Source organism: Chiloscyllium punctatum, chromosome 21, assembly GCF_047496795.1.
Source record: "Chiloscyllium punctatum isolate Juve2018m chromosome 21, sChiPun1.3, whole genome shotgun sequence".
NCBI lineage: Eukaryota > Metazoa > Chordata > Chondrichthyes > Orectolobiformes > Hemiscylliidae > Chiloscyllium > Chiloscyllium punctatum.
In genome coordinates, this window is record NC_092759.1 from 17,507,226 (window position 1) to 17,534,743 (window position 27,518).

A 27,518-nucleotide genomic window follows, 5' to 3' on the forward strand; every position below is an offset into this window, starting at 1 on the left:
GATACCAGAGAAGACTTTAGGCTTTGAGCTTCATAGAGCTTATTTTGACCATGTTTTTCACAGATGAACTGATGACTAGTATTCTGGCATTAATTGGCACAGTAACTTGTCTGTATTATTTTATTAAGTACAGCTGGGAGCTCCTAATTGGTATCAGGGTTTATATTTTGGCAAAATTTTGGAGGACAGACCTAACACTCTATGGGGAATGGGCTGGTAAGGTTGTGGTTTGTATTCTCAAATTTTCTTGAATGCCTTTTTGCTGCTGCTTGATACTTTCTTGGCTGTGGACTTGTGGTGACTGTTACTTCACATTGCTGGGTCCTGCGTGTGTGTGTGTGTGTGTGTGTGTGTGGTCATCACAGAGCTAATGTGTCATTGCTGCCCACCCTCGTGACCTACATGTGTACATACAACTATAACCTTTTTATCTGAAAAGCTGAAGTACAAAGTTTTTTTTTGTGAAGTTATTTCTCACTAACAAGGTTATTTGGTATGCAGTTAACCCATGCTCACTTAATGTATGTCACTCAGATGTGATCGGGGCCTCGGTGAGTTTGGCTTTTCGGTAATGTTTTTAAAAAATTCACTGTCAAACTGTTGCTGCTTCTGAAACTTGAAAAATTCTGAAAACCAGCTGGTCCTGAGTGTTTTGGATAAAAGATTGTGTACCTGTACCAAGGAAGAGCTTCTCAATGGAAATTGAGCTGACTTTTGAGATGGGGCTGGAATGTGTGGTATGAATTTAATAAACACTCTCTGACACGACTACACCACTCTCTCAGCCATTCATTATTTAAGATTCATTTGATTCCTAAACTTATTTGGGAGGCTACTGTAGAATAAAAATAACTATTTTATAAGCAGGAGCTATCTTTGCATAGCTTTCCATATTCATTACCTCTGGCATCGCTTGAAATCAGTAAATTGCTCTCAATGCAGGTATTTGAATCTTCCAGCGCAGTAAGCCATAACTTACTACTTCTGAGATGATGTATTAAGTGAGATTTGAAACAAAGACTTGATGATCTAAGTGTAGCACATCACTGAAAGGCTGTCACTCAGATGAGACTATTAAACTGAGACTATCTCCCCTTTTGTGTGAACCTTGAGGGTTGTATGACATTATTTGAAGAAAAGCAGGGGAATTTTCCTAACTGTCGTGTGGAACATAATCCTTAGAGTATTTGATCTTTCTCTAATTCCTGATTGTGAAACTGTGCTGTGCTACATGGCATTAGTATGAAAAACATGCCTCTGGGAATGAAAGAGTTCTGCAGGTCACTGGAGGTTGTTGTTGTTGTTGTCAATGTTGCATAACTTTAGCTCAGTCATGTGATCAGTTGTGCAAAAGTCCAAACCGCTGTTGCTTCATAGGGGTTTTCAAAATCAACTCCAAACTTGGTATTCTTTCATTCTCTTTGAAGTCGGAGACCAGGGAAATACTGCTTAAAACATATTTTATACATCTTGTTATGACTGACAGGAGGAACATGCTGGTAATCCGATCCAGTACACCATCAGTCACCGATCATAATGAAGTTTATGATTCAAGTCACCGGACTGGCCAATTGCTGCTTTGGTATCAGTCTCCATGTAAAGAGACTTTCACCTGGCTTCTTTTTTAATGAAGTCAAAATATTGTTTGTTATAACACCAAACTATTCTTGAAAATATTGGCAAACATTAGTCAACATCTAAATTATAATCTAAAATGAAAATTCTACCACCCCTTGCTAAAAGCTTTCATTGCATTTTACCAGTAAAAACAGGAATGCCTATCAGTGTTCTGGTCAAGTTTTAACCCTCAACCAAATTACCTTTCTTGTTGTGGCAGCTTGTCATGTTTTGCTGACATCTCCTTTATATAATAAGGGTGACATGGTGACTCAGTAGCTAGTACTGCTGCCTCTCAGCTCCAGGGATCCAGATTCGATTCTACTGACTGTATGGAGTTTGCACATTCTCACTGTCTGCATGGGTTTCCTCTGGGTTCTCTGGTTTCCTTCCACAGTCCAAAGATTTGCAGGTTAGGTGGTTTAGGCAATTAGTGTAGCCATGGTGTTTAGAGATGTGCACACAAGATGGATTAGCCATGGGATATATGCAGGGTTACGGGGGAGGGTGGGGGAAAGTGAGTCAGGGTGGGCTATTCTGTAGAGGGTTAGTGTGGACTAAATGGGTTGAATGACCTACTTCCACACCATAGGAATTCTTTGATTCTTAAACAGCATCTATACTTCGTCTTGGAGTCTCCTGTAGTGTCTTTTGATGTAGGATTTTTAACATGGTATAGAGTAATGACGATAAATAGCCAAGATTTCAAAAATGTCAGTGTTGGGCTGGTTGGTTCAGTGTGGTCTGTAATGAAGAGCTAATGCCTGAAATGTTAATTTTTCTTTTTTGTTTTACTGCTCCCTGATTGGCTGTGCTTTTCCAGCACCACACTTTGACTCTGATCCCCAGCATCTGCAGTCCTCCCTTTTCTCCCATGGTCTGTACTCTGCCTATTCGAAACAACCAAAGGAACCTATTACTTGATTGAATAAACTAATTGCAATGCATACCTGATATCACTGATAGCACTGGAATCCATATATCAGATTGCTCAAGCTTATAGTTGTTTCTTGACAGTACCTTGACCAATCATTCAGCACACCTTTTTTACTCTTGTAATATAAATTATTACAAGAAAGCTATACCTCAAACAATGGTCCTGTTGAATGCAATACAAAAAAGCTTTGACAATGTCTCTTATTATACATCAATATCTTTAATCCTTTAATTTTTCCAGTTGTGACAGGTGCAACTGCTGGAATCGGAAAAGCTTACGCTCATGAGGTAATATAGATCTCTGCCTTACTGAGAGCCTTTCTATATTAAAGAATGGGGCAGCACAGAAGGATGCCTTTTAGTTTGTAACTTGGAGGTGCAGTGTTGGACTGGGGTGGACCTTGTTTAAAATCTCAACACCAGGTAATCCTCTAACAGGTTTATTTTGAAGCACTTTTTTTTGAGTGCTGCTCCTTCATCAGGTGGTTGTGGAGGTTAGGATCAGATTATAGAATTTTATAGCCAAAGGAGTCCAGTGTCATAGATGTGATACAGTAAGTAATCTTAGATTAAAACTTCCAATCTTTTATTATGGGGTATGCTGGTTTCCGTTATTTTGATATGTAAACCTCAGAACTTCTTTAAAATAGCTCAGTTTTTAAACAATAGGTGTGTAGTCTGTGTCCCAATGCTATGTCAGACTGACAAATCCTCTGTAGTTTTAAAGAGTTTTACATGGATTCATGCAGTTTGAGCAAAATAAAATGTAATTCTGCAAAACAAATTCACCCCATAAGCTTATGTGCATGTAAGAGTGACTGAGTGTTCATGTGATTGTGTGTAAACTTGGATAAGTGAGTGTGGTAGGGTGCATGTGTTGGTGAGTGCACATTGAGGGAGGGCCTGCATAGGTGTGTGTGAATCATACAATGGGGTCACCTGTAGTGTGACATGAACTCAACCTCCTGGTTGAGGCCATTCTCATGGGTACCGAACTTTACTATCAGCTTCTGGTCAGCCACTCTGCGTTGTTGCTTATCCCGAAGTCCACCTTGAAGGATGGTCACTGAAGGTCTGAGGTCAAATGTTCCGGACCGCTGAAGTGCTCCCTGATTGGGAGGGAACACTCTTGCCTGGTGACTTTTGTCCATACATCTGTTGTAGTATCTGCTTGGTCCTGCCACTGTCCCATGCCTCAGGGCATCCTCACTTGCAGCATATGAGAGAGACCATGTTGGCTGTGTCACATGTGTACTTGTGGTATACATGATGGGAAGTGTCCCCACATGTAATGATGTTAACCATGTCAATACTCTGACATATCTTGCAGCTGTGGTGGTGGTGTCCTGAAGGCTGGGTGGTTTGCTATGAACCATCAATTGTTTAAGATTTGGTGGTTTTAAAGGCGAGAAATGGAGACGCAGGGAAAGTGAGGATTAGCACCTTGCCAGGACCTTCTCTGTACCTCCACTTATCAATTAGAGCAGATGCTATGACAATGGATGAATGGACACCACACAACAATCACCAGGCAGGAGTGTTCCCTCCCACGGAACACTTCAATGGTCCGGGATATTTGGCCTCTGACCTTCAGATGACCATCCTTCAAGGCGGACTTCAGGTCCAACAACAACGAAGAGTGGCTGACCAGAAGCTGATAGTAAAGCTTGGTACCCATAGGAATGAAAAATGTGTTGCTGGAAAAGCGCAGCAGGTCAGGCAGCATCCAAGGAGCAGGAGAATCGATGTTTCGGGCATAAGCCCTTCAGGAATGAGGAGGGTGTGCCAAGCAGGCTAAGATTTAAAAAGTAGGGAAGAGGGACTTGGGGGGAGGAGTGTTGGGAGTACGATAGGTGGAAAGAGGTTAAGGTGAGGGTGATAGGCCGGAGAGGGGTCGGGAAGAAGATTGCAGGTCAAGAAGGCGATGCTGAATCCAAAGGTTGGGACTGAGATAAGGTGGGGGGAGGGGAAATGAGGAAGCTGGAGAAATCTGCATTCATCCCTTGTGGTTGGAGGGTTCCTAGGTGGAAGATGAGGCGCTCTTCCTCCAGGTGTTGTGTTGTCATGGTCTGGCAATGGAGGAGGCCAAGGACCTGCATGCCCTTGGTGGAGTGGGAGGGGGAGTTCAAGTGTTGAGCCACAGGGCGGTTGGGTTGGTTGGTGCAGGTGTCCCAGAGGCGTTCTCTGAAATGTTCCGCAAGTAGGTGGCCTGTCTCCCCAATGTAGAGGAGGCCACATCTGGTGCAGCGGATGCAGTAAATGATGGTGCAGGTGAATTTGTGATGGATATGGAAGGATCCCTTGGCGTCTTGGAGGGAAGTGAGGGGGAGGAGTGGGCACAAGTTTTGCATTTGTTGCGGTTGCAGGGGAAGGTGCCAGGAGTGGAGGTTGGGTTGGTGAGGGGGTGTGGACCTGACAAGGGAGTGGTCTTTCCAGAATGCTGATGGGGGAGGGAAATATATCCTTGGTAGTGGGGTCTGTTTGTAGGTGGTGGAAATGATAAAGGATGATACGATGTATCTGGAGGTTAATGGGGTGGTAGGTGAGGACCAGTGGGTTCTGGCCTGGTGGCGATTGGAGGGGCGAGGTTCAAGGGCGGAGGAGTGGGAAGTGGAGGAGATGCGATGGAGAGCATAGTCAACCATGTCTGAGGGGAAATTGTGGTCTTTGAAGGGGGCCATCTGGGTTGTTCAGTATTGGAATTGGTCCTCCTGGGAACCGATAAGATGAAGGAATTGGGAATGGGATGGTGTTTTTACAGGAGGCAGGGTGGGAGGAGGTGTAATCTAGGTAGCTGTGGGAGTCGGTCGGTTTGTAGTAAATGTCTGTGACTCGGTTGCCTGAGATAGAAATGGAGAGGTCTAGGAAGGGGAAGGAGGAGTCTGAGATGGTCCAGGTAAATTTGAGGTCGAGGTGGAAGGTGTTAGTAAGGGGATGAACTGTTCAACCTCATGGGAGCACGAGGTAGCACCAATACAGTAATCGATGTAGCGGAGGAAAAGTGGGGGGTGGTGCCAGTGTAGACATGGAAGATGGATTGTTCCACATATCTGACGAAGAGGCAGGCATAGCTGGGGCCCAGGCAGGAGCCCATGGCTACTCCTTTGGTTTGGAGGAAGTGGGAGAATTGGAAAGAGAAGTTGTTCAGAGTGAGGACCAGTTCAGTCAGTCGAAGGAGGGTGTCAGTAGAAGGGTACTGGCTGGGTCGGCGGGAAAGGAAGAAGCAGAGGGCTTTGAGGCCTTCAGGATGGAGGTGTTTGGGAATGGATGTCCATGGTGAAGATAAGGCATTGGGGGCCAGGGAAGTGAAAAACACCGGAGGGTGTGAGTGGTGTCCCAAACGTAGATGGGGAGTTCTTGGACTAAGGGGGACAGGACCGTGTCGAGGTATGCAGAGATGAGTTCGGTGGGGCAGGCGCAGGCTGAGACAATGGGTCGGCCGGGGCAGTCAGTTTGTGGATTTTGGGCAGGAGGTAGAAACGGGTGTTGTGGGGATGTGGGACGATGAGGTTGGAGGTGGTGGATGGGAGATCCCCTGAGGTGACGAGGTTATGGATGGTCTGGGAGATGATGGTTTGGTGGTGGGAGGTGGGGTCATGGTCAAGGGGGCAGTAGGAGGAGGTGTCCACGAGCTGGCATTTCGCCTCAGCAATGTAAAGATCGGTGCGCCAAATTACCACCGCGCCTCTCTTGTCTGCCGGTTTGATATTGAGGTTGGGGTTGGAGTGGAGGGCTGTCTGTTGCGAGGGTGAGAGGTTGGAGTGGGTGAGAGGGGTGGACAGGTTGAGGCGGTTAATGTCGCGGCGGCAATTGGCTATGAAGAGATCGAGGGCGGATAAGAGGCCAGCACTGGGTGTGTTGGAGAAGGGGTCGTCAGAGGGTGGGTGAGAACCCTGGCTGAAGAAATAGGCGTGAAGGCGGCGGAAGAATTGTTTGATGTCTCGCCGCGTGTTGAACTCGTTAATCTGGGAGCATAGGGGGATGAAGGTGAGGCCTCTGCTGAGGACTGATCTTTCATCCTCAGAGGGGGAGGTCTGGAGGGATGGTGAAAATAGAGGGCTGGGAGCTAGGACCTGGTGTGGGGCTGGAGCTGGGTGTGGGGGTGGGGTTAGGCGTGGGGGGCGGGGATGCATGCGGCGTGGTTGTGCAGGTGAGTGATGTCACTGGGGGCAGAAGTGGATGTGGCGATGGCAGAAACTGTTGTTTCCGGTGGCTGTGGACTCCGTGGAGGCTGCGAATCTGTCAGCGATGGTCTTCCTGCTGATTGTGGAGGTGGTTGTCTGGGCAACGATCGCGGAGGCTGCATGGTCGGTCGGGCAGAAGTGAAGTCATGGTTCCGGAGGCTGATGGAAGATTCTGGAACCGTTGAGGAATCCGTAGTGTGGGGGTAAGTACCCATAGGAATGGCCTCAGCCGGGACCTTGGTTTCATGTCACACTATAGGTGACCCCCACTGCACAATTCACACAACTACACACACCCATGCAAACCATCCCTTCTATACAAGCTCTCTCATATGCGCACTCATACACCCCCTGCACTCACACTGACAGACATATCCCAGCACACACCTGCCTAACCAAGCTTACACATGCTCTAGCACATGCGCACCCCCTCATACACAGGCAATCTGTTGCTCCTACATGTGTGTACATAGAAGCTTATGGGGTGAATTTGTTTTTGTCGAATTATACTTTATTTTGCTCAAACTACTTGAATCCATGTAAAACTATGCAGAGGGTTTGTCAGTTTGACATAGCATTGGGACATAGAATTCACACCTATTGTTTTTAAAAACCTGAGCCAGCTTGAGAATGTAATTTAAAAGAAGTTTTGTTCTTTGAAATGCAAATCCTGATGGAGTGGAGCTTTGAAAGCTAGTGCTTCCAAATACACCTGTTGGACTATAACCTGGTGTTGTGATATTTTACCTTTCAGCTCATTATATTGGCATAGGCTTCCCAAACAGATTGCTCGTGCAGACATACTTTATCGTGCATTAGCAGTGAAAACTCAGCATTACATTTATATAAAGTGTTAATAACATTAGAACTGCCTAAAAAATGTCAAGATGATATTATTGAAGAGAACTTTTTTAAAAAATTGAAATTTTATTTAAATCAGCAGGCACAACCTAAAAGTAACAAACTGGGGTGAGCATGTGCAGTTGGAATTTCTTTACTCTGTATTCTTTTCTGACAACTTGTTCCAGTTAATCCTATTTCCATGCTATTTGCATTGTTTTTCAACTGGTTGTGATAGAGGTTGGTTTAGCGTTATGTAAATTTATAGTTACATAACCCCATTCCAGCTTTCTGGCCAACCTGATATGTTGTGTGATTTCATGGTCACCTGCAATCCAGCCAAATCCTTTATTTGAACAATTCTTTTCACCATTACCTATGATCACTGGCCTACACATTCTCTCAGCTTTTTGTTCTCTAATCCTTCCATGTCATTGTCTCCTTTCTTTAACTTCTTGCCCTCCAACTCTTATTCACATGAGTTCTTCAAACTCATGTGTCTTCTGTTTTTTCTCTCTCTCCTTGACCATTTGTAGCTACACCTTTTTAGCTGTCTAGACTCTGCTCTGGAGTGCCCTTCTAAGTCTCTTCACCTCTCCCCCTCCCCCTCTCTCTCTTTTGAGTCATTCCTTTAAACCTTGCCTCTAACTGACTTTTGATCTCCTCTCCTAATATTCAAATTGCCTTTAAATTATGTCTCGACATTTCCAAGAAGTGCTCTAGTAAGTTTATTACATTTAAAACACTTGATTAAAAATGTTGCATTTCCAAAATAGTCACTTTTCAAAATTTTCTTTCTGACTTTCTTAAAGGAACAGAATCCTGTTAGAGTACAGGCCCATTATTGGTCATCCTTCAGTAATTATCAAATGGCTGTCATTCATGATGGCCCAGCTTGAGGGTGTAAGCAGGTAATTTAAATGTCCTGTCATATCTCTGGAGAGATATCAGGATTGTTCAGAGTTGGAAAGCCTAGCTGAGTTCTTTAAATCTCCCAAAAATACTCCGAACAGCTGTGATACCCTAAATCCTATGTTTCAGAAATTGTATCTGAGATCTTCTTACTGGGGTAGTGGAATAGCTGTTGAGCTATTGGAGACATATTTGTTTTCATTGATAATGGCAGAATCTGTTCGCAGTCGTTATACTTCTGGTGCAATTGATGCTCCACTTGGCATTTGTGACATTTTTAACTATCATCTGGGCACAGGATTAACTAGTTCTTTCCCTGATTGTCAGTTGGCAAGAAGAGGACTCAATGTGGTGCTGATCAGTCGGTCGTTGGAGAAGCTGAGAGCCACGGCAGATGAAATAGGTAAGAAGCATCAGTGTTTCCCACAGGTTGCAATGTAACATAATGTGTTTGCTCCATTTTAATTGCTAGAGCATGGTAAAAGTAATCCCACTGTATGGGCCTGTAGAGACAGGTGCTGGGTCACAGAGCAAATGTCTTCCGGCAATCGTGATTGTGTCATCTATGTTTGGATGTATGAGTGACTCTAGAAGCTGTGAGATGATGACCTGTTCCTTTTTCTGGATAATTGCAGAACAGCAGCATGGCAAGAAAACAAAGATTGTTCAGGCAGATTTTAATAATGGCGCTGAGATCTATGGACCAATTGAAGCAGCGCTGAAGGATCTGAACATTGGAATCCTGGGTGACTAGTACTTTCTTCCCTTGAGTTCAGATTCATAAGGAAATGTAACAGATATCAAAGACTGAAGGAACTGGTCATTAAAGTAAATGCTCTAATGTGTGTTAAAATATGGGAGAACTTTATCAGAAAACACTTATTACTATTCTGCATAACTAAGTTCAAAGTCCAGCTCCAGCCTGTTAGATTTAATCATAGCACAAAGGATTTGTGGCAAGTGTTACATCATCACATTTGAGAGGGAGGTGATCGTATTAATTTAGGTACAATAAATAATACAAGTAATTGGCAGAGTGAGGTCATAGCTTGATATTTTGATTATAGTTCAGTTCAAATTTTAATATTTTAAAATCTCTTTATTTGTTTAGTGAACAATGTTGGCAAAACCTACCAGGTGCTTCCATGTTACTTTCTAGATGTGCCAGATGTCGAAAAGGTATAGTACATTTCCTCAGATCCCCCACTCCTTTTCTCATTAATCCTCCTTTTGTGGTCTGGTTTCTGTCATCCAGTTGGAAAGTTCACTGTCAGGAAGTCAGTTGGTGGAATGAAACTCTTATCTGCAGGGTTATAAAAAGCAGCTGTGAATTTACAACCTCCTTCCGATTTGGAGGGAGACCAGAATTGTACAATATTCCAAAAGTGGCCTAACCAGTGTCCTGTACAGCTGTAACATGATCTCCCAACTCCTGTACCCAATGCTCTGACCAATGAAGAAAAGCATACTAAACACCTTCACTATCCTATCGACCCCGAGACTCTGCTTTCAAGGAACTATGAACCTGCACTCCAAGGTTTCTTTGCTCAGCAACACTCCCCAAGGACTTTGCTATTAAGTGTACAAGTCGTGCAGCACCTCCTGTTTATCTAAATTAAACTCCACTTGCCACTCCTCAGCCCATTGACCCATCTGATCTGGATCCTGTTGTTCTGGAGTGACCTCCTTCACGGTCCACTACACTTCCAATTTTGGCATCATCTGCAAACTTACTAACTATACCTCCTTAAGCTCACATCTAAATCATTTATATAAATGACAAAAAGCAGTGGACCCAGCACTGATCCTTGTGGCACACCACTGGTCACACCTTTCAGGTGTGAAAGGCAGCCCCCCATCACCTCTCTCTCTCTCTCTCTCTCTCTCTCTCTCTCTCTCTTCTACTTTCAAGCCAGTTCTGTATCCAAATGGCTAGTTATCCCTGTATTCAGTGAGATCTAACTTTGCTCACTAGTCTACCATGAGGAACCTTGTTGAGCACTATACTGAAGTCCATATAGATCATGTCTACCGCTCTGCCCTCATCAATCCTCTTTGAATTTTTTTTGAAGTAGCAGCAATCAAGTTCATGAGACCGATTTCCCACAACCTTAGAGAATTTCCAGATTTTGACTCAGTGACACCAAAGGAACAGTGATTATATTACCAAGTCAGGATGGTGAGCGGTTTGGAGAGCAACTTGCAAGTTCTGGGTAATCCAAGATGGAGGACAGGATAAATTTCTGGCTGTAAGAGCTGCTTTTTTTTTTTTTTTTGGAGGTGATTTCCTCTAATTCCCGGAGCAACAATTACTGTTTTATATGCTGTTGCATTGTTTTGGAACTTTGGCAAAAAAAAGTCAAAACAACAGAAGTTTAAAAGGGAAAAGAGCAGACCAAGGAAGCACATGGTGAGGACAGTGCAGGAGGGAGAGAGAGAGAACCTGCACAGTTACTGCCTTTGCTGTTTGAATTCATGTATCGCTGGACATCAGAGTCCATCTGGGAAAATTACAAACCGTGAAATTCAGAACTAATCTTGGAGGAACTGTTGGGCAAAGTTCACAGCACAGAATCAGATAAGTTAATTATTTTAAGTCTGTCCAAGAGAGGCTGCAGTAATGAGTATAGTGGATTCTTTCTTGATTGCTTTTGGAGGGAAGTCTCTTGATTTAAACTTAAATTAAATAGCTATGGTTTACATTTTAACCTGGGGCAGTGTTTGTAGAGGGATAAGTTATTTTCTGGGTCTGTAGATTGTGAAGGAGCAAAAATGGCCTTTGCAGTGATATGTACTACTTGTCAGTTGTAGGAGTTTAGAGTTTAAGGGTTACTGCAGACTATAATCTGCCATAAATGCTGTTGGATGCAAATCTTACCAGATCAAGTGAGTTGGTTGGAGAGACCAGTAGAAGCGATGAGGAATTTGCAACAGCAAGTGTGGTGGATGGCAGTTATAGGAAGGTGGGGGGGGAGGTCTCTGATACAGTCACATAGATGGGTTAACTCCAGGAAGGATAAGAGAGGTAGGCAGCTAGTGCAAAGTCTCTTGTGGATATACCCAATTCAAACAGGTATGCTGCTTTGGAAAATGTAAGGGGTGATGGATACTCAGGGGAACGTAGTACAAACAGCCAAGTTTCTGGTATTGAGACTGGCTCTGGCTCTAATGCAACAAGGGGTATGTCGGCTTCCAAGAGATCAATTGTGTTAGGGGACTCTCTAGTCTGAGGTACAGACAGACGTTTCTGTGGCCAGCAGAGAAAAAGCAGAATGGTGTTGTTTCCCTGGTGCCAGGATCAAGGATATCTGAGGGTGCAGAATCCTCTCATGGGGAAGAGGGGCCAGCAGGATGTAATTGTCCACATTGGAACCAATGACATTCAAAGGGAAAAGGTTGAAATCCTGAAGGGAGATTAGAGTTGGGCAGAAATTTTAAAAAGGTGGTCTTTGAGGGTAGTAATATCTGGATTGCTCCCAGTGCTACGAGCTAGTGAGGGCAGGAATAGGAGGATAGAGCAGATGAATGCATGGCTGAGGTGCTGATGTATGGGAGAAGGATTCACATTTTTGGATCATTGGAATCTCTTTTGGGGTAGAAGTGACCTGGTACAAGAAGGACAGATTGCACCTAAATTGGAAGGCAACTAATACTGGCAGGGAAATTTGCTAGAGCTGCTTGGGAGGATTTAAACTAGTAAGGTGGGGGGACCCAGGGAGATAGTGAGGAAAGAGATCGATCTGAGACAGGTACAGCTGAGAACAGAAGTGAGTCGGGCAGGCAGGGACAAGGTAGGAATAATAAATTAAACTGCATTTATTTCAATACAAGGGGCCTAACAGGGAAGGCAGATGAACGTGGGACTGGGATATCATAGCAATTACAGAAACATGGCTCCGGGATGGCCAGGAAGAGCAGCTTAATGTTCCAGGTACACATCCTACAGGAAGGATAGAAAGGGAGGCAAGAGAGGAGGGGGAGTGGCATTTTTGAGGGATAACATTACAGCTGTGCTGAGGGAGGATACACCTGGAAATACATCCAGGGATGTTATTTGGGTAGAACTGAGAAATAAGAAAGAGATGATCATGTTATTAGGATTGTATTATAGACCCCACAATAGTCAGAGGGAAATTGAGAAACAAACTTGTAAGGAGATCTCAGTTATCTGTAAGAATAATAGGGTAGTTATGGTAGGGGATTTTAACTTTGCAAACATCAACTGGGACTGCCATAGTGTTAAAGGTTTAGATGGAGAGGAATTTGTAAAGTATGTACAAGACAATTTTCTGATTCGGTGTGTGGATGTACCTACTAGAGAAGGTGCAAAACTTGACCTACTCTTGGGGAAATAAGGCAGGGCAGGTGACTGAGGTGTCAGTGGGGGAGCACTTTGGGGGGCCAGTGACCATAATTCTATTTGTTTTAAAATTTGTGATGGAAAAGGATAGACCAGATCTAAAAGTTGAAGTTCTAAATTGGAGAAAGGCTAATTTTGACAGTATTAGGCAAGAACTTTTGAAAGCTGATTGGAGGCAGATGTTTGCAGGTAAAGGGATGGCTGGAAAATGGAAGCCTTCAGATTTGAGATAACAAGAATCCAGAGAAGGTATATTCCTGTCAGGGTGAAAGGGAAGGCTGGTAGGTATAGGGAATGTTGGATGACTAAAGAAATTGAGGGTTTGGTTAAGAAAAAGGAAGCATATGTCAGGTATAGACAGGATAGATCATGTGAGGGACAGGATGTACATGTATTTGGAAAGGCAAGGACTGATTCGGGATAGTCAACATGGCTTTGTGCGTGGGAAATCATATCTCTCAAACTTGATTGAGTTTTTTGAAGAAGTAACAGCGGATTGAGGGCAGAGCAGTAGATGTGATCTATATGGACTTCAGTAAGGCGTTCGACAAGGTTCCTCATGGGAGACTGATTAGCAAGGTTAGATCTCATGGAATACAGGGAGAACTAGCCATTTAGATACAGAACTGGCTCAAAGGTAGTAGACAGGGTGGTGGTGGAGGGTTGATTTTCAGACTGGAGGCCTGTGACCAGTGGAGTGCCACAAGGATCAGTGCTGGGCCCTCTACTTTTTGTCATTTAAATAAATGATTTTGGATGCAAGTGTAAGAGGTACAATTAGTAAGTTTGCAGATGACACCAAAATTGGAGGTGTAGTGGACAGCAAAGCGGGTTACCTCCGATTACAACAGGATCTTGATCAGATGGGTGAATGGGCTGAGGAGTGGCAGGTGGAGGTTAATTTAGATAGATGAGGTGCTGCATTTTGGGAAAGCAAATCTTAGCAGGACTTATACACTTAATGGTAAGGTCCTGGGGAGTGTTGCTGAACAGAGACCTTGGATTACAGGTTCATAGTTCCTTAGAAAGTGAGTCTCCGGTAGATAGGATAGTGAAGACATTTGGTATGCTTTCCTTTTTATTGGTCAGAACATTTGAGTACAGGATTTGGGAGGTCATGTTGCAACTGTACATGTTGCTTGTTAGGCCACTTTAGAAATATTGCGTGCAATTCCAGTCTCCTTCCTATCAGAAGGATGTTAAATTTGAAAGGGTTCAGAAAAGATTTACAAGGATGTTACCAGAATGGGAAGATTTGAGCTATAGGAAGAGATTGAATAGGCTTGGGCTGGCTTCCCTGGAGGGTCTGAGGCTGAGGGGTGACCTTATCGAGGTTTACAAAATCATTGGGGCATGGATAGGATAAATAGACAAGGTCTTTTCCTTTGGGTGGGGAGAACAGAACTAGAGGGCACAAGTTTAGGGTGAGAGGGGAAAGGTATAAAAGAGACCAAAGGGGCAACCTTCTCATGCAGAGAGTGGCGAGTGAATGGAATGAGCTGCCAGAGGAAGTGGTGGAGGCTGGTACAATTACAGCATTTTAAAAGGCAACTGGATGGGTATATGAATAGGAAGGGTTTGGAGGGATATTGGCCAAGTACTGGCAAATGGGACTAGATTAGGTTAGGATATATAGTTAGCATTGACTAGTTGGATCAAAGGGTCTGTTTCTTTGCTGTACAGCTCTGACTCTGACTCCATTTCATTTGTGATGCATGACATAGTACTCCTGCCATTTTTCATTACTATGACTTTTTTGAGCTTGTTTAAAAAAAACAAGAGATGTACCATTTTTAAATGAGGGCAACCTGCCAAATATGGAGGAGAGAATCAAGAATTGGAATTAACTTACGATTCTGATGCTTGAAACACCCAGGCTAAGGAAAAAGTGAGGACTGCAGATGCTGGAGATCAGAGCTGAAAATGTGTTGCTAGAAAAGCGCATCAGGTCAGGCAGCATCCAAGGACCAGGAGAATCGACGTTTCGGGCATGAGCCCTTCAGGAGAAGGGCACTCCTGAAGGGCTCATGCCTGAAACGTCGATTCTCCTGGTCCTTGGATGCTGCCTGACCTGATGTGCTTTTCCAGCAACACATTTTCAGCTCACACCCAGGCTAAGATCAGTTTGACCTTCTCTAATTTGTCAGAGCAAATTAGGATTTCAGCCAAGGTCCCTGCTCCAAATCACTGTCTCGTAAACATTATGGAAAATGCTGCACCACTAAATGATCGACCATCCCAACTTCTGCATATAAATTGCCCTTGAAACTACCACTCTTGGATCCCATTTAATGCACTTCAAGAGTAAGTGGCTTAAAGATAGAGTTGTGTGAAATTGGAGAACAAATTGTGTAAAATTAGGTGGCTTCTGGGGAGAAATTTCTAACTTTTTTTTTGGTTTTCAGGCAATTCTTGATATTATGAACTGCAATGTACTCTCCGTAGTGATGGTAAGTATTTAAATATTAAAATGCATTGTGTTTAATTAAAGACGCAGTATTTCTATGTTTGTCTGCAAATGGTCATACAATTAATGTTGTAGTATCCTGTTTTGAAGTTTAAAAATCACACAACACCAGGTTATAGTCCAACAGGTTTATTTGTGCTTGCAATTTGTGTTGTGATTTTCAACTTTGTACACACCAGTTCAACACCAGCTTCTCCAAATCCTATTTTGGAGTGAGATTTCTCTGAAAGAGACAGAGTGGACTAGTTCTGAATATTTCACAAGCTCGAGTTGCCTCAATAATTCTGGAAAAAACAATACTACCCAATTCCAGTGTAGTGAAGGGGCACATGATCTAGGTTTATTTGAGTTTCAGACAGCAGTAGAGGAAACTAAATGCAAACACAAACTGGAAGAACACAATTTACCAGTAATACATGCAAGAGTTTTAGAATAATTGCATCCAGTGACTGTTCAAATAGCCTCCCACAAATTAATGGTAAAATTGTACACTTGTCAAAAAAAGGAAATAGACTAGTATTTTGTTAAGCATGGTTTAGGGATGTAAGAAAGTTATTCAGCCCCTCCATTATTTTGCCTTTAGAAGGTGAAATTGAATCAAATGCAGTAATTTCAGCAGTGCTAATAGAATTGAAAATAATTTTGTCTAGATAGTTGCACTGGAGCAACTCAACATAGCTTCTCCAACAACAACACTTTCAAAACCAGCAACTTGCATCACTTATAAGGGCAAAACAGTTTTGAACTGACTGTGGGAAGGTAGTATTCCAAATTTTCTTCTTACTATTTGCTTCTCAGTGGGTGTAGGTGGGAGGGCACAATTTTAGTTTTGCTTGATGCTGCCGAGTCTTAATGTGTTGCAACTTCCAGCATTGAGCTTCTAATTAGGAACTGTGGCAGTGATGTAAGTAGTCATGACCCACACTGCAGTGGTAATATCATATCTCTGCTACTTTGGAAGATGACCATTTCCTATTGTGACCACAATACTTCCTCTGGCACACAGGCTTTGTTTAGTTCCCTCTGACAATGCCAAGCTGAAAGTCTTGTAATTTCATTTTGACTTTTTTTGCCTGATTTAATGTCCTTTTCCATCAGTAAGAATCTGTATGTACTCACATTTGTGGGATCTGATGATAATTATCAGCCATCAGTGCTTGCCAGGACCAGATGATTGACAGGAGAGGCATATGCTGCACACTCTGGACATTTCATTTGCCAAGGTTGACAGTATCCACTTCAAAAAATACACCATCTTCTATGCCTCGTAAACATTAACTCATCTAAAACTCTGTATCCCAGTCTCATTCAGCTATCATCCTATATTGACCAGAGAGGGACCCTTTTTAATAGTGAGAACTCCCATGGATCAGGCTAATAGGTTTGAACAGATTGATATTAAGAAAGTGGATGTGCTGGAAATTCTGGAAGCATAAAGATAAACCTCCAGGGCAAGTTACTACAGAAAGCAAGGAATGGGATTGCCGCACCTCTAGCGTGTCTGTGTCTCTCAAAGCAGTTTGATAGCCAGCATGGCTCTGAGGGGTAGCTCATGCCTCAAGCCTTTATTGAGTTCTTTGAGAATGTGATGAGACAAGTTGACAAAAGTCAAGCAGTGGATATGATGTATCTGGGTTTCAGGGAGGCATTTGGTAAGGTTCTCCATGGTAAGCTCACTCAAAGTTAGTAGGTAAGGGATACAGGGAAGTTTGGCTGTCTGGATACAGAATTGGCTGGCTGAAAGTAGACTGAGTGAGTGGTAGTGGATGGAAAGTATTCTGCCTGGAGATTAGTGACCAGTGGTGTCCTACAGGGATCTGTTCTTGGGTCTCTGCTCTTTGCAGTTTTTATAAACGCCTTGGATGAAGAAGTGGAATGGTGGGTTAGTAAGTTTGCCGATGACAAAGGTCGGTGGTGGTGTAGATCGTGTGGAGGGCTGTTGTGGGCTACAAGACATTGACAGGATGCAGAGCTGGGCTGAGAAGTGGCAGGTGGCGTTCAACCTGGATAAATGTTAAGTGATTCATCTTGGAAGGTCAAATGTGAATGCTGAATACAGAGTTAAAGATGGATTCTTGGCAGTGTAGGAACTTGGGGTCCACTTAGATCCTTTTTTAAGTTGCCACCCAAGTTGATACTGTTGACGTGTATAGTGTTTTGGCTTTCATTAATGGGGGGATTGAGTTTAAGAGCAGTGAGATTTTGCTGCAGATCTATAAAACCCTGGTTAGACCACACTTTGAATAGTGGATTAGTGGTGCTGGAAGAGCACAGCAGTTCAGGCAGCATCCAACGAGCAGCGAAATCAACGTTTTGGGCAAAAGCCCTTCATCTTATTCCTGATGAAGGGCTTTTGCCTGAAATGTTGATTTCGCTGCTCGTTGGATGCTGCCTGAACTGCTGTGCTCTTCCAGCACCACTAATCCAGTATTTGGTTTTCAGCATCTGCAGTCATTGTTTTTACCACACTTTGAATAGTGTCCAGTTCTGGTCACCTCATGCAAATGATGTAGATGCTTTAGGGAGGGTGCAGAGGAGATTTACCAGGATGCTGCCTGGATTGGAGGGCTTCTCTTAAAGGTTGAGCTAAGGCTTTTCACACTGGAGAGAAGGAAGAGAGGTGACTTGATAAAGGTGTACAAGGTAATGAGAGGCTTAGAGTAGATCGCTAGAGACTTTCCCTAGGGCAGAAGTGGCTGTCACAAGGGGTCCTAATTTTAAGGTGGTTGGAGGAAGGTATAGGGGAGATGTGAGGTAGTTCTTACACAGCAGTGGGTGTATGGAATGCACTGCCAGCAGTGATAGTCGAATCAGGGACACTGAAGTAACTGCTGGACAAACACATGGACGGCAGTAAATTGAGGGGTATGTAGTTGTGGTTCTGTTTACAGAGCTGGGAATTTGTGTTGCAGACGTTTCATCCCCTGTCTAGGTGACATCCTCAATGCTTGGGAGCCTCCTGTGAAGCGCTTCTGTGATCTTTCCTCTGGCATTTGTAGTGGTTTGTCTCTGCCGCTTTGTTGTCTGTTCCAGCTGTCTGCTGCAATGGCTGGTATATTGGGTCCAAGTCTGTGATTTATTGATTTGATTGAATCTGTGGATGAGTGCCATGCCTCTAGGAATTCCCTGGCTGTTCTGTTTGGCTTATCCGATAATAATGTTGTCCCAGTCGAGCTCCTGTTGCTTGTCATCTGAGTGTGTGGCTACTAAGGATAGCTGGTCGTGTCACTTCATGGCTAGTTGGTGTTCATGGATGCGGATCGTTAGCTGTCTTCCTGTTTGTCCTATGTAGTGTTTTGTGCAGTCCCTGCATGAGATTTTGTACACTACATTGGTTTTGCTCATGCTGGGTATCTGGTCCTTTTGTCCTGGTGAATTGTTGTCCGAGAGTGGCTGTTGGTTTGTGTGCTGTTATGAGTCCTAGTGGTCGCAGTAGTCTGGCTGTCAGTTCAGAAATGTTTTTGATGTATGGTAGTGTGGCTAGTCCTTTGGGTTGTGGTATGTCCTCATTCCGTTGCCTTTCCCTTGGGCATCTGTTGATGAAATTGTGGGGGTATCTGTTTTTGGCGAATACATTGTAGAAGTGTTTTTCTTCCCCTTTTTTTTTTTGCAGTTCCGGTGTACTGCAGTGTGTTGTGGCCTTTTTTTGAACAGTGTCTTGATGCAACATCTCTTGTGTGTTGGGGTGGTTGCTTTCATAGTTTAGGACTTGGTCTGTGTGTGGGGCTTTCCTGTATACCTCTGGTGAATTCTCCATTCAGTGTTCTTTGTACCATCGCGTCTAGGAATGGGAGTTGGTTGTCCTTTTCTTCCCCTCTAGTGAATCAGATTCCTGCAAGTGTGGCGTTGATGATCCTGTGTGTTCTCTATTTCTGTTTGTTTTTAATGATTGCAAAGGTATCCTCTACATATCTGACCCAGAGTTTGGGTTGAATTTGCAGTAAGACTTTGTTTGTTCTAACCTTTGCATTACCGCTTCTGCTGAGTCCAGAGATGGGTGAGCCAACAACTCACCAGGACAAAGGACCAGATACCCAGCATGAGCAAAACCAATGTGTACAAAATCCCATGCAAGGACTGCACAAAACACTACATAGGACAAGCAGGAAGACCGCTAATGGTCCGCATCCATGAACACCAACTAGCCACGAAACATGACCAGCTATCCTTAGTAGCCCCACACGCAGATGACAAGCAACAGGAGTTCGACTGGGACAACGCGACTATTACAGGACAAGCCAAACAGAACAGCCAGGGAATTCCGAGAGGCATGGCACTCATCCAGATTCAATCAATAATCACATCAACCTGGACCCAATATACCAGCCACTGCAGTGGACAGCTGGAACTGACAACCAGAAGCGGCAGAGACAAATCACTAAATGCTGGAGGAAACAGCACAGAAGCGCTTCACAGGAGGCTCCCAAGCACTGAGGATGTCACCTAGACAGGGGACGAAACGTCTGCAACAAATTCCCAGCTCGACAAACAGAACCACAACGAGCACCCGAGCTACAAATCTTCTCCCAAACTTTGAGGGGTATGTAGGTTAGGTTGATTATGGATAAAGATAAATGCTTAGCACAGCATCGTGGGCCAAAGGGTCTGTGCTGTTCTATGATCATCCTGGCCTAGTCCAGTAATGCCTTAACTTTTTTTTTCTTTCCTTGTCTATATAATTCCTATTATGGCTTTGTCCCTCCTTGTCTCTGTAATCTTCAGCTCTTCCTACATCCCATCACTGTGTTCTGTGATTCCCTCCCTAAATAATTTTCTCTTAGGTCACTTAGAACAGCAAAATAATAAAATAAACACTAGGAGGCCATTTTGAAATCATGGTTTTCAACAATTGTAGCACTCGTTAAGTATGGTGTTCATAGAATGTAATGTCTCGTTTCTTTGTGTGTAATTTCCAATTTGTATTCTCCTCTCTGCTAGATGACGAAAATTGTCTTGCCTCAACTATTAAAAAGGTATAGCAGCAGCTTTTTACTTCAAAAGCTACATTTATAAAATGTAACCAAGGGCTTGATGATGTGGAGATGTTCAATTTGATATGTATTAATGCTTGTAGTTGATCACATCAGTTTCATGTGGTGAGATCAAAGCAAGTTGAACCACTTGTTTAAAATTCTGATTTTTGCAATCTGTTTGCATTCCAGGATTTGAATTTCTAATTGCCAGAAAATGTTGGCACACCATTTTGGATGGCTGCCATTCACTACCACTTTGTCATAGTTACACAGCACGAAACAGACCTTTTTCGGACCAACTCCTCATCCTAAATTGGCTAAATGGAGCTAGATCAATGTTCCTCTAAACTCATTCATGTATTCATCCAGATGCCTTTTAAATTTTGTAATTATACACTCTTTGACCACTTTCTCTGACAAATCATTCCATACACACCCCTCCCTGCGTTTTTCAAATAAGTAGCCCCTCAGGTCCTCTTTAAAATCTTTTCCTCTCTCATTGTAAACCTTTGCCCTCTAGTTTTGGACTCCCAACCCTGGGGGGAAAAAGACCTTTTTTAGCTGTTCACCCTATGCCCCTCATGATTTTTATAAACCTCAAGGTCATCCCATAGCCTCCAATGCTCCAGAGGAAATCACCCCAGGCTATTTAGACTCTCCCTATAATTCAAACTCTTCCAGTCCTGGCAACATCCTTAAATCTCTTCCCAGGATTCAATGTTTCCTAGTGGTGGGCTCTAAAGTGGGCTGGCTGAAACTTCCAGTGCAGTATTAAAGGAGTATTGCACTTTTTTTTGGAGACAGTCTTTGACTGCAAGGTTAAACTCCACCCCCATCTCCTGTCTGTACCCTAACTGATTTCACCTCCAATCTTTTCTCCTCTCTAATCTCTATGTCCTACCATGAATCTTAAAACTTAGATTAGACAGCTTTTAAGACTTATGTATTTTGAACTTGACAGGAAAAAAGGCATCGTCATCAACATTTCTTCAGAAGCTGGGGCTCACCCACATCCACTTATCACCATGTATTCAGCTACTAAGGTATTTTGTAATATTATTCTTTTAAATGTCTCTGGAAGTTATTTTGCCTTCTGAGTAACAAAATTACTTGATAGATTCTTGCTGCAGAGACTGGAGAAAATAATGTGAGCTATGTCCTGGTACACATGAGTATATTATTAAAATGTGCTGTCCTTTTGGATGAAATGTGAAACTGATGCCTCACAGACTACTCTAGTGGCTCCGTGGATGTTCCCCACTTTGAAAGTGTGCTGTAAACCAGTGATTTACAATCGTTTTTGTTCAGTAAAGATATCATTGAATTAGACTCATAAAATTTAAGAATATAAAAAGCCCATTCAATCCAAATGCTGAGTCTCGAAAGAATTTTCCAATTTGTCCTAGTCCACCTGTTCCTTTTTCTCATAGCTTTGAAAAAAGTTCCCTGTCCAAGTCACTCACCTGTTTTTTTTTTTGAAGTCAACCTCCCTCCATGGTTCCAAATCACACTAACCTGTATTTAATTTTTTGTCTCATCTGACTTTCTTGACACCTGTCTTTTTACCCTTGGTTATCAATCTGCCTGCCAGGGTAAACAATTTTTTTTTTCCATGATTACTGTCTTAACTTGATACCTCAGTAAATTCTGCCTTTGTCCTTTTCTGTGTTCTCTGAATAATTCAGACTCTTCCAGTCTCTCTCACTGAAGTCCATTGTTCCAGATTCCAGTGAATTTGCACAATCTCTCTCTCTCCCTGGCATTCTTAAGATGGGCACAAACCAGAGATTTTGAAGGCTTAGTATGACTTAAATGTCCTGTACAACAGGTGAAGAGGGCTACAGGACCATAGCATAGATAATTAGATAAATGGGTGCTTCAGACTGTGATTTCATTTCTCTTTCTTACATAGGTCTTTGTTGACTTCTTTTCTCAAGCATTGAATGCAGAGTACAAGCCAAACGGGATCATAGTACAGGTATGATGAAATGAATTATCTTGAGTTTTTAAAAAAAAAAATCAAGGTAAGATGATATCGGTGTTGGACTGGAGTGGACTAAATTGAAAATCACAACACCAGGTTATAGTCCAATAGGTTTATTTGAGATTACAAGCTTTCAATGTGCTGCTCCTTCATCAGGAAGCTTGTATTTTCAAATACCTGTTTGGGCTATAAACTGATGTGATTTTTCTTTTTTCAACAAGGTAAGATGAGAATTGTACAACAGTTCATAATCAAGAGGATAAATATAAATATGATAAGTTAATGAGAAAAGTAGTTGCTGACACTTTGACTAACATTTGACCAATGATATCTGAGGTGCTTCACCTAATTTATTTTGAGCTGATGGCATTGCATGAACATTTAGAAGGTTGTAGTTTTGAGCTCAGTTTTGAAGAACTGAATTCTTTATTTTGCCTACAATCCAGTGTAGTCCTTGAGATGGTCTCTTCCAGGTGAGAATTAGAACACAGTCTGCCCTCCATTGCTCAAAACTTTCTTATCACTACTTTGGAAAAAGCAGAGGAATTCTCCCTGGTATTCTGGACAATACTTAACCCCAAAACATTACCAGATATCCTTGGTTACCAATAATTTATCCTATTGCTGTTTGTGGGAATTTGCTATCTGAAAATTGATGGCTATATTTCCTTTCATTACCAGTGTCTAAACCTTCAAAAGTACTCAGTTGGCCATAAAGGACTTTGAAACATCCTAAATTCGCCAAGGCTATAACCTATAATGCAAGTTCGTTCTTTATGGCACTCCATAGTCCAGTGGTAGCATCTAGGTAAAAACAATTGGCTCTATTCCTGATGAAGGACTTTTGCTCGAAACCTCTATTTTCCTGCTCCTCGGAAGCTGCCTGAACTGCTGTGCTTTTCCAGCACCACACAAATCCAGAACCTAGTGATAGCATCTGCCAGGGCTCATATGGCAAATAGCAAATTGGGCTAGATATTTATGGGAATAAAAGCAAAATACTGTAAAATGGATATCTGAAACAAACCGATAGAGAAATTCTGCAGGTCTGGCACCATCTGTGGAGACAGTTAACATCTTTGAGTCTGGTATCACCAGTTTGATACTTGTGGGTTTCTGGCCCCTTTTCAGACAAAGAGGAAAGGAGTTTGAGGGAATGACCATGATGGGCTTTGAGATGTGTAATTAGCTGGTTGACTAGACTTAAGTTAGTATCTACCTTGAATTGATAGGAGGAAAGTCTCTGTCCGTATTAGGTGGTTGTGCTATTATGGTTAGGTGAATTTGGCTGGGAAGAAACTTTTGTAGAGCGTGACTACTGACAGACCAGTTGGGTTGATTCTGAGCTATTTCTGTTCTGAATTTCCAAACTTAAACTACCAAGTCTCCCTCAACAGCTTGCAAACCTGTGATCTCTCTAAAGTAGAAGGATGAGGTCAGCAAATACACTATCACCTGCAACATCTTCAAGTCGCACACTATCCTGATCTGGAACTATGTCATCATTTTTCCTTTTTTTTTTTTGCTGGGCCAAAATTTTGGAACTTCCTTCCTAATATCCCTCAAAATGCATCTACACCCTGAGGGCTGCAGCAGTTCCAAAGAGCAGCTCACCATTGCCTAGGCCAATACTTATTCTAATTCTTAGCTGCCCCTAAAAAGGTTTTGATGCTGATCTGAATCAATTTCAGAACACTGAGTTCTGATGTCTTTCAGATGACGTGTTAAACTGGAGGTTCATCGTCTATTCAGTTTCTCACCTTTATAGGGAGGTGGGTAATTTTTCTTGGCCTGGCCAAGAGTTTTCATTTGGGTAATACTACCAAAATTAGATCAACTGGTCATCTATTGAATTGAATATATTGTGGCAGTGACATGTTTGCTTGGTTAGCAATGATTCTTTCTTCAAAATAACTTGTCAATGTTTGGGAATGTCTCAAGAATATAAACTTTTTTCCCTTTTTCATCCAGTCCATGCGCGTAATGAACACTGCAAATGGTGCTTATGTTTGATCGAATGCACATCATATCTTCATGAGGTTACTGGGTGCTGAAATTTTTAATGTGATCATGAATTAAATGTCACCATGTATTTTTATATAGCACCTATAATAACACATCCCAATGCAGTACTTGGGAGGAACTATTTTGTCAGGTCACCAAAAGCTTCTTTAAAGAGGAAGATTTTTAAAGCATGTCTTTGTAGAATCCCTACAGTGTGGAGGCAGGCCAGTCAGCCTATCCAGTCCAAACCAATTCTCTGAAGAGTGGTGTACCCAGGCAGACCCCTTGACCCTATATAACCCTGCCTAGCCTGTTTGTTCCTGGACACCATGGGCAACCCAGCAAGACTAATCCACCAACCTGCATATTTTTGGACTGTGGGATGAAACCAGTGGAAACCCATGCAGACACAGGGAGAATATGCAAACTACACACAGAACGTTGCCTGAAGGGGAAATAAAGCCTGGGTCCCTGCTGCTGTGAGGCAGCAGTGCTGACCACTGAGCCACTATGCTGTCCTCTTTTTTTTTTTTTTGAAGAAGAGGTAGACTTGACTAGCAATTGAAGAGTGAGGAAAATGTCAGGATGCACAAGACAGAATTGGAGGAATGCTGAGATAACCAATTTTGTAGAACTGAAGGATAGATCAGGATGAAGCAAGTTTTTAGATTATAAATGAGGGGAAAAAAATCTGAAATGATCTTAACAGAATTAAGGAAAAAATACGCAACAATCCTAATTTGTATGTTCAAATGTATGGCTACAACCAACTGCTTTTTTTTTTAGTCTGTGTTGCCTCTCCTGGTCTCTACCAACTTGACACATGATCAAGAAACCAATCTTTTTGTGAAAGGAGCTGATGACTATGCCCAGGAAGCTCTGAATACTGTTGGACTAACAGAGAAGACAAATGGCTGCTTGTCCCATGCCTTACAGGTAAATGCTATATTAATAGCAGTAGAGTGCCTCAGCATGGAAGGCCAGTTTATGCAAGGTGCTCTGGAATCACTAAGCAAAAATGTGTGATCTGGAGAGGCAGTGAGAAAATCGGGTCAAAAGAAAATGACATATGCGCGCGTGTGCACACACATATGCATATGCTCCAGTCTTTGAAACATAAGATGACCTGCTGTTTTCACAAGTAGAGTGTGCTGTATATTGTTTGTGTCAATGGAGGGAGTGGGGGTGATAATTGTGTTGGAACCAGATGTTTGTTTATCCTGATTTAAGTTTTTTTTTTGTTTTTAAAACTGTTTTTGTGTAGCATTTCTTCTTTGAAAGGCTGTTTCCAAGATGGCTCCGACTGACCGAGTTCAACATAAATAACATGAAGAAACTTTCTGAAAGGAGAAAGCCGCTAGTGGAGAAGTGGAGGTGGAAACAAAAGACTGCATAGTTGCAGTATGATTTGAAGGGCCTTGGGTGTTAGGGGAGGGGGAGTGTACAATTTTTTAAAAAATTTCAGTATCAGTGTGGTTCCCTTGTCATATGGTGTTTATGGTTTAGTGCAAGTCCATCTTTAACATTATCCAACCAACTCTTTGAAACTTCAGAGGAATGTTTAAAAGCATGAAATTAGGTAAATTGTTTCAGATAAGCTGGAGTGTATTCTTACAATTTCAATATAAGTTTCTAAACATACACGTGTAGTGAGCAGTTAGAAATAATTGCAGTCTGTGCAAGGTTACCTAAAGGTAGAACAGTGCAAGATTACCCAAAAGGACTGCAAAATCAAATGTTACAACTGGCTTGTTAGCTCATGTGAAATAGTGTTCTGTATCCTGTTGCATTGAACAATTTCCTGGCATCTAATGTAATCTTGCTTTAATAACTTATACTTCTGATTGTCTACCTAGTTTAAATGATCTATCTGATGCATCAAATAAAACACCCTTTTTTAATTGGGGTATTTAAAATGATTCAAAGCAGCTCAAAAACAAAACCTTAACACACTTTTTTAATACTGAAAAGTAATGATAGGAGAGCCACTTCATTCATAAACTATGAAGTTTCTCCAAAGGAAGAGTTTACAAGCTTACTTTCTAATCCATGCTGTCCTCTGACCTGGACATGTTTGAAGAAAAATCTGTGGAGAAAGGTGTTTTTTCTGGACTGTACTCCATCAATACTGATCTATCCTTCCTAAGATTCAAAGTCCCAGAACAAAATGCAGTCTTTAAATGGAATCTAAGGTTTGTATGACTGTCACACAACATCTATTCTTAGGAAGGCTGGAATACAAAGGCCAACAGTTTTTTTTATAAGTTTACTTTTGTACCTGTCCACTAGCTTTTGATAACTGTATGCTAGTAGTTTGTTTGCTCTGCAAAGCACAGCATATACAATAATTTTAATCCCCAAATTATACCAGAATCCTTCTCTATATTGACAAATAAGCTATCATTACTCCATAAAAACCTACATAATTTTCATATTATCCTTACAGAAGCCATGTAGTTGTACACCATGTACACATCAGAATAGTTAAGGTTCACAATAACAGAAGGAACTATTATCTGTCACTCTACAATTGCTAAGTTTATCTTTTTAAGCCAACTAACCAATTGGTGCCAATGACATCATGAACCTTGACCATATAAAGTCTCAGTGTAACTTTTCCAAATGTATTCTTGTAATCCCAGAAAGTTCTATTTTTTTTAAACAGATTGTGATTAGTTTCAGACATGGTGTGGATGAACAAGATGAGGCTATCTGTTCACATACGATGGGAATGAGATTTAGAGAAGAAATATTAGCATTACATTGAATCTGGTTGGCCAATTCAGCTCAAAGGATGAAGAAAGTTCTCTCCTTTTAAAGCACTCAGGAAGAATGTTGTTTGAAACAACAAATGATAAGCTTGATCACTTAAGCTCAAAGTTTGACACAACATTTTAATGTTGCTCTGCTAACCTTGAGGAGAAAGTTGGAAGTAAAATAAGGTTTGAGTTGCCTTTGGCCTCAGCACTCAATGTATCTGTCTGCAAATTCTATATGGTTGTAAATGGAACTTGAGGCATAATTACTTTATACAGAATGCCTAATAGAGTCCTTTTTAGATTGAATATGCTACTTCTCTACTTTGCCTTGATTACAAGTTATCAAAAGTTTGATCAACCAAATATGCTATAACTGTCAAATGTTGAATCTTTCTCTAATAAAGAGTAATTCCGAAAATAATGTTTGAAGTTCTTGCTATTGCACATAAAATGTTTTCTATTTAATAAATCTATGAATACTT

At 42.1% G+C, this 27,518-nt stretch overlaps 1 protein-coding gene across 2 annotated transcripts; it reads left to right on the plus strand.

Moving 5' to 3' along the window:
• hsd20b2 (hydroxysteroid (20-beta) dehydrogenase 2) lies at positions 1-27,518 on the plus strand. Of its 2 annotated transcripts, none has more exons than XM_072591623.1 (11): positions 1-216; positions 2,795-2,841; positions 8,817-8,892; positions 9,125-9,235; positions 9,601-9,668; positions 15,255-15,299; positions 20,255-20,289; positions 21,251-21,332; positions 22,202-22,267; positions 25,064-25,213; positions 25,542-27,518. In XM_072591623.1, exons 1-11 carry the CDS (start codon positions 51-53, stop codon positions 25,671-25,673), a joined length of 978 nt encoding a protein of 325 aa, XP_072447724.1. In that variant the 5' UTR covers positions 1-50; the 3' UTR covers positions 25,674-27,518. The 2 variants fall into 2 exon arrangements, with proteins under 2 accessions (XP_072447724.1, XP_072447725.1); XM_072591624.1 differs by lacking the exon at positions 1-216 and adding an exon at positions 456-551.